The sequence below is a fragment of the Lycium barbarum genome, chromosome 2 (assembly GCF_019175385.1).
Source record: "Lycium barbarum isolate Lr01 chromosome 2, ASM1917538v2, whole genome shotgun sequence".
NCBI lineage: Eukaryota > Viridiplantae > Streptophyta > Magnoliopsida > Solanales > Solanaceae > Lycium > Lycium barbarum.
Window position 1 is genome coordinate 120,186,050 of NC_083338.1, and position 7,919 is coordinate 120,193,968.

Below are 7,919 nucleotides of genomic sequence, written 5' to 3' on the forward strand. Positions count from 1 at the left end.
TTTTACAAAAAGAAACTTGAGATTCAGATTTAGGCCTTGTATATTTCATTTGATCTATCTGAATTAATATTTAGTTTATAAAAACATGTACCACATGACTCGATATACACGTGGAATGCACGTTCCGAGAGAATAATATATGTTTGTCCGAAATTTTCATAGCTGCTATAGTGAGATGTTGTTATGTATATATACTGACATTTGATGTTTAGATCTAATTTAGTTGTTTAATATGTCGTGGATTTTCGACATTTTATGACCACTACTTATCTCTTTTTGGGAGTCTTTTGAAGCGTTTGTTTGTATTTCTACTAGGTTGTTTCATGATTTCAGGTTTTTGAATCAAGGACACAAAAAGGACAAAATGACAAGAAAACGAAAGAAAAATGCTGACATGCGAAGAGTATGCGGGATCGCACACTCTGTCATGCGTCCGCGTACTCGTCGTCAGAAGAACCAGTGAGCATCACAGTTTTCACAAATATGCGACGAAGATGTGGGACCGCAAACTTGATGTGCGGTCGCATATTCGTCCTTCCACGAACAAGTGAGTGGAGAAAACTGAGTAAGAGTGCGAAAAGTAAGTGGCTCCGCCAACTAAGTTGGCGCTCGTACAATCCCATGGACGACATAAAAAGTGCGACGTTCAACAGAGAGCATTCGGGCACACACTCAGTATGCGGTCGCACTTGCCTTGCACCAGTGCATTAAAAGCCACTTTTTCACTTTTTGTCCCTTATCTATAAATACTAGTCCTTGGTTGCTGTGTTGGGCATTGAATATTCTCTACTTTTCAGTTCATATTGTCTTTTAGCTCTAAAGTGGAGCATTGAATACTATTATTGTGGAAGCTTTTAAAGAAGATTCTCCTTCTTTTTGTCATCTTCTCCATTAACATTATTGTAAGCTCCATGAATATTCTCTTTGCTAGTACTTTTTATTTAATGAGCATGAGTAGCTAAATCATTTAGCTAAGGTTGTGGGACCAAATGTGTTAGTTATGTGATTGAGTTTTTGTATTCAACTTCCATTTATGTGTATTGATGTTTTTCTATTTACTCTTCATTCATTAATGTCGTTTAATGGTGTACAACAATATTTGTGCCTAGTCACTTCTCCTTTGCTTGAGAAAGATAGGGGAGGTTAGGAAAAGAGTAAATAGCAAGGATTTGAGGCTTATAAACCTCATCTAATAACTTGAGCTAGAGATAGGAGAGTTACTTAAGATAAAATGGGTGTTCATATTTTCCACATTCTAAGGCTTGAGAAAGTTTAGTAATGATCTTTATCACTTTGGTTGAGAAACTTTTGGTAAACTTGTGTATCCCATATTTAATCACATCTATACATGTAAAGGAGTTGGATTAATACCCGGTTGCATTACTTTCCATTGGAACCACAACCTTAGTGCCTTTAGTAATTGTTAATTCAAAACCAAGCATTCTCTCACTAATGATCATGACAAATATTAAAACCAAATACTTTGTATATTCCCATCCTTTGAAATATTGACTATTAGTCGAGCGTTACACTTAATGAGTTTATTTATTCATTGTATTCTCTATGGGATTCGACCCCAACCTTTTTGGGTTCTATATTTGACAACGACCACTTACTCCTATTCTAGAGGTGTAATTTTGGCGTATCAAATTTTGGTGCCATTGACGAGGAATACGGTCTAGAAACTTACTAACAAGTGTAAAACTTTTCTTTTAGTCTTTATTTTTCTTCTTATTTTCTTTTGTTGTTGTGTGTTGTGTTGGCAATATGGACGAGGATGGTAATCCCATTTAAAATCCACCAATGGTGGTCATCGAAGAGGCAACGGGGGCAGGCTATGCAGCCGCAATTCAGCCCCCGCCTCTAATTGGAAACTCGAGTTTCTATGTGACCAACACCGTGCTACACCTGCTCAACACTAATTGTCGGTCTACCCAAAGATGACTCGAATAGGCACCTTAAAAACTTTCTTGGGGTGTGCTTAACCAATATGCATCTAGGCATCTTTAATGAAGTAGTCAAGCTACGACTCTTCCCGTACTCCCTAACGGGGGAAGCCACGGCTTGGTTAGATGATCTTCCATCCGGGTCCGTCACTACTTGGGAGGAATTGACCGAAGCATTCCTCAAGAAGTTCTTCCCTCCATCCTGGATGTTGCAACTGCGTGATGAAATCAACAAATTTCATCAACCTGCTAATAAGGCTCTCCATGAAAGTTGGATTCGTTTTAAAAAGAAAGTCAAAAGCTATCCCAAGCATGGGCTACCCGATAATGTGCTTCTACAAACATTTTATAGGTCTTTGGACTCGGTCAATAAATCCACGGTGAACAACATTGCGGAAGTATCTATTATGGATAATTCTTATGCCACAGTATGTGAATTGTTTGATAAATTGACCAAGACTAATGAGGCATGGCATACTAGGGAGATGGAAGTAGGTGGAGGAAGTTCCTCCAAAAATGTGCTCACTCGTGAGATGATTAAGAAGGAGGAAGAGAGAGATAAGTCTATGGCAAAACTTGTCACCCAAATGGACCTTCTTACAAAGCATGTCATGGGTGGTGGAAGTAAGGCGGTGAATGCGGTAGGATCTTATGAAGGGGTTCTCCGGACGAGCAAGGCTTCCAAATGTATGATAAGGAGGCAAATTATATAACAATCAAAGGGAGGGTTCCCGGCCAAACTACCAAGGTCCTAATCAAGGATCTTGGTGGCAAGGTCAAGGGAATTAAGGTTGGAACAAGGATCAAGGTAACTCAAGGTGGAGAGATAATCGCGACAATAACCAAAAGGGTTACAACAACTACAACAATCATCGAATTTCAAATCTGTATGTCCCTTCAAAGGAGAATCAACAAAACTCTAGTCAACAGCCTACTAGCGACCCCGCTAGTTCAAAAATCGAAGATATGTTGTCAAGAGTGTTGAAGAAATTGGAATCCACCGATACCTTTTGCAAGGAAACAAGAGATGAGGTGAAATCAATGGGGCAAGTTTTAAGTTTGCACTCCACCTCCATTAAACAATTGGAGTCTCAACTTGGCCAAATCTCGATGATTCTCAACCAAAGGCAAAAAGGCACATTCCCTAGTGATACGGTTGCAAATCCAAGGAATGATGGTGATCATAAATGCAATGCAATCACTACTAGGAGTGGAAAAACAATTGGAGAAGAGGCATTGGTGAAAGATAATGTGTTGGTTGATGATGAGAAAATGGTTGAAGAACCAATCATGGTTGAAGAAGAAGAGACTCCAAAGAAGAAGCGGGTTAGTATTGAAAAGCCCATTCTTATTAAGATGGTCCGGAGATTGACGATGCTTCAAAAGGTAAGGAAGCGGTAGAGGAGGTGCCAAGGGCTTCACCGCCCGTTCTAAAGCCTCCTCCTCCATTTCCTCAACGATTGGCAAATAAAGCGGAAGATGGAAAATTTCTCAAATTTATAGAGAGATTGAAAGGGCTTTCAATTAACATTCCCTTGGTGGAAGCACTTGAACAAATGTCCAGTTATGCAAAATTCATGAAAGATCTTATGACCAAGAGGAGGCATGCTTATTTTGAAAAAATGGGAGTTACACATCATAGTAGCTCTATTGTGACAAAAGCTTTAGTTCAAACGAAAGAAGATCCGGGAGATTTTACCATCGCTTGCACAATTGGAATGTATAAATTTGGCAAAGCATTATGTGATCTTGGAGAAAGCATTAACTTGATGCCACTTGCTATTTTCAACAAATTGGGGTTAGGCACTCCCCGACCCATATCAAGAGATTGCTAATGGCGGATAGAACCGTGAAGAGACCGATCGGTATCCTATATAATTTATAGGTGAGGGTTGATTCATTCATTTTTCCAGTCGATTTGGTGATCTTGGATTATAAAGTTAATTTTGAGGTACCCATAATCTTAGGGAGACCTTTCTTGGCCAGGGGGCGTGCTCTTGTAGATGTAGAGATAGGTGACCGAAAATTTAGAATGAATGATGGAGAAGTCACTTTCTATGTTTGCAAATCAATGAAACAACCGACGGATATGAGTGTTGTGACGGTTATTGATACGATTGATGAAGCTATGGCTACAACTGTTGAGCATGAGCATGTGAGTGATATGTTAGCAGCGGTGATAATGAACTATGAGGGGGAAGATGATGAAGAGTTCGAGGAGACGGTTAATGAGACCCTATATTGGAACTCAAACCTCTTCCTTCACACTTAAGGTATGAATTCCTTGGTCCCAACAACACATTGCACGTGATTATTTCCGCCCGGTTGACGGATGAACAACGAGAAAGGTTGTTAGTAATCTTGAGAAGATATAAAAACGCTGTTGGTTGGTGTATTGCGGGTATCCAATGGATTTTGCCCGGTATTTGTACTCATAAAATTCGACTTAATGAAGAATGTGAGCCAAGTGTTGAACAACAAAGGAGTTTGAACCCTCCTATGCACGAGGTTGTGAAGATCAAAATCATCAAGCGGTTAGATGGCATTGTTGCGTATCCTATATCGGATAGCTCTTGGGTTAGTTCGGTTCAATGTGTGCCTAAAAAGAGTGGAATCACCATGGCTACAAATGCTAAAAATGAATTGATTCCCACTCGCACGGTCACCAGATGGCGGGTTTGCATGGATTATCGGAAGTTGAACAAGTGGATGAAAAAGGACCACTTCTCAATGCCATTCATGGATCAAATGCTTGATAGGCTTGCGGAAAGGGATTATTATTGCTTCTTTGATGGCTATCCCGGGTATAACCAAATCACCATTGCCCCCGAGGATCACGAAAAAACCACTTTCATTTGTCCTTATGGGACCTTCACTTTTAAGAGAATGCCCTTTGGGCTATGTAATGCACTCGCAACCTTTCAACATTGCATGATGTCTATTTTCTCCGACATAGTTGAGAAGTCTATTGAAATCTTCATGGACGACTTTTTCATGTTGGGGACTCCTTTGATGAATGCTTGGAGAATCTTTCCCAAGTATTGAAAATATGTGAAGAGACAAAGTTGGTCCTAAATTAGGAGAAGTGTCACTTCATGGTGAGAGATGGGATTGCCTTGGGGCATAAAAATTCAGAAAAGGGGCTTGAGGTTGATCAAGCTAAAATTGAGGTTATTGTCAAGCTTTCTCCCCCAATCTCCGTAAAGGGTGTTCATAGCTTCCATGGGCATGTCCGGTTTTATAGAAGATTCATCAAGGACTTTTCAACAATAGCCAACCCCCTATGCAAATTGTTGCAGAAAGAGTCGAAATTTGTATTTGATGATGCTTGTTTGAAGGAATTTGAGGGCTTGAAAGAAAGACTCACATCGGCTCCTACCATCATTGCACCATATTGGTCTCAACTCTTTGAGTTGATGTGTGATGCAAACAGATTTGCCATGGGGGCCATTCTCGGTCAAAAGCGGGATAAGATCTTCCACCCAATTTACTATGCTAGCAAGACTCTAAATGGTACCCAAATGAACTACAGGGTCACCGAGCAAGAGTTGATTGTTGTTGTGTTTGCCTTCGAGAAGGTCTGTGCTTACTTGTTTGGAACCCATGTTATTGTTCACACCGACCATACGGCTCTACGTTACCTCATGACAAATAAAGATGATAAACTGAGGTTGATACGTTAGGTCCTTCTCTTGCAAGAATTTGACTTTGAAGTTAAAGATCGAAAAAGTTGTGAAAATCAAGGGGTGAATCATTTGTCTCGCCTTGAAGAGGGTGGGTGTCCATTGGATGGTCTTGAAATAAATGAATCACTCCCGGATAAGCAAGTGATGGCGGGGTCCATAAGATATGATTCCATGGTATATGGACTTTGCAAACTACCATGCTAGTGACATCATGCCCAAGGATTTGAACTTCCACCAAAATAAGAAGTTCTTGAACGACGTCCGAAAGTTTTATTGGGATGATCCATATCTATTCCGAGGTTGCACCGACAACATCATAAGAAGGTGCATACCTGAAGTAGAAATGATGCCTATCACTCATTTCTGGTTGTTGGACACCATAGTAGTTCAAGAACGGCGGCCAAGGTTCTTCAAAGTGGTTTTTATTGGCCTACCATCCACCAAGATGCTCATGACTTCGTGATGGCTTGTGACCAATATCAACGCCATGGTAGCTTCTCAAAAAGGCATGAACTCCCAATGTCGTCGATTCTTGAAGTGGAGTTGTTTGATGTTTGGGGAATCGATTTCATGGGTCCTTTTGTGAGTTTCTACAATAACAATTATATCCTTGTGACAGTGGACTATGTGTCTAAATTGGTGGAAGCCGTCGCGCTTCCTAACAATGAAGGAAAGAGTGTTACCGCGATCTTGAAGAAATACATTTTCACAAGATTTGGGACCCAAGGGCTATCATTAGTGATAGGGCTAGTCATTTTTGCAACCAATTATTCAAGGCACTTCTTCAGAATTATGTAGTAAAGCATAAAGTTTTCACCCCTTATCATCCCCAAACAAAGGGTCAAGTGGAAGTGTCGAATCGGGAGATTAAGAGCATCCTTTCCAAAACTGTCAATGCCAATAGGACCGATTGGTCAACGAAGTCGGATGATGCTTTATGGGCTTACCAGACAGCATACAAGACACCAATTATCATGTCTCCTTATCAATTGGTGTTTGGTAAAGGTTGTCACCTTCCGGTAGAACTTGAACATAAAGGGTTGTGGGCTTTGAAAAAGTTGAACCTTGAATGGGGCGAAGCTTCGCAACTAAGGATGGATCAAACAAATGGGCTGGATGAATTTTGATTTCCAGCCTATGTGAGCTCCTCCATCTATAAGGCCAGCATGAAGCACTTTCATGACAAAAAGATCTTGCAGTGAGAGTTTAGCCCCGAATCGGGTATTGTTGTTTAATTCAAGACTCTGGTTGTTTTCGGGTAAATTAAAGTCCAAAGAGTCCGGGCCTTTTGAGGTAGCACAAGTGTCCCCACATGGAGCTATTGAGCTCATTTCCCCGGATGGAGAACATTTCAAAGTGAATGGGCAAAGGGTGAAAGACTACCTTGGTTTTCCTAATGAAGCAAAGACACTTGAGGTCATCTACCTTAATGACTCTTGAATAGGGATAACACCGTCGAGTTGCGACGTAAAATCAAGCGCTTCTAGGAAGGCAACCCAAGTTTTGTTTTTGTTCTGGGTGTTAAGTGTGCAGGAATCAAGAGTGCAAGGAGAGACAAGAAACAAAATTGAGAAAGCAAAAGTGGTTGGAGTGCGGCCTATATGCGAGACGGCATAACGAGTTTGCAGCCGCAAACTCCAGCCTAAAAAGGGGCAGTAAGTAAAGCAAAAATGGCAAGTTGGCTGACCATATGCGACCTCGCACGTCTAGTGTGCGGCAGCATACTTGTCCGCATCAGCAAGAAGAGGCCACGTCAGGTAATTCCACTTGGAAAGAGTATGCGGAACCGCCAACTTAATGTGCGGTCGCACACTCAATGCAAAGTGGGTGAATATAAAAGGGTTGTTGTCTTGTCATTTTTCTCTTTCTATGTTTTTGTCCTCCCTCTCTCTCTCTTTCCCCCTCTTGAGAAGTTTAAATGTCACTACTCCCCTTTTCTCCCAAAATCGTCCATCTCCACTGCTTGTGGGTGTAGACGTTTTGGTTGTTGGTCTTGTCTACACATTTGGACTTTGTATTTTGAAAAGTTGTCTGTGTTTTTGGCTATTATTTTTGGACATGTGTACACAATTTTTGGATTTTGTTTTTATTATATGATGGCATTATGTTTTGTTTTCTTATGTATCCTAGTTGCCCATGTATTTAGTTTGTGGTATTAGCTATAGCCTTGGATTTTCTTAGCCGTGGTTCTTTTCCTAAGGATGCTAATGGTCTTTTGAACCCGGTATTTGTAGAAAGTTTTGAGTCGGTTGGTCCCAATGATAGATATTTTGGCGCTTTGTTAAGG

The 7,919-nt window shown here is 40.7% G+C and overlaps 1 protein-coding gene across 1 annotated transcript; it reads left to right on the plus strand.

Moving 5' to 3' along the window:
- Window positions 1-2,912: 2,912 nt before the first annotated feature.
- Window positions 2,913-3,781, plus strand: LOC132628826 (uncharacterized). The gene is made up of 2 exons (XM_060344589.1): window positions 2,913-3,272; window positions 3,314-3,781. The coding sequence occupies exons 1-2, from the start codon at window positions 2,913-2,915 to the stop codon at window positions 3,779-3,781; spliced, it is 828 nt and encodes a 275-aa protein (XP_060200572.1).
- The last annotated feature ends 4,138 nt before the right edge of the window (window positions 3,782-7,919 follow it).

Bases quoted from the DNA above. Each gene is read 5' to 3' on its own strand.
- LOC132628826 (XM_060344589.1), top strand. From the start codon at position 2,913: ATGTTGTCAAGAGTGTTGAAGAAATTGGAATCCACCGATACCTTTTGC. The intron at 3,273-3,313 runs GTTAGTATTGAA...GATGGTCCGGAG, and splicing joins AGACTCCAAAGAAGAAGCGG to ATTGACGATGCTTCAAAAGG.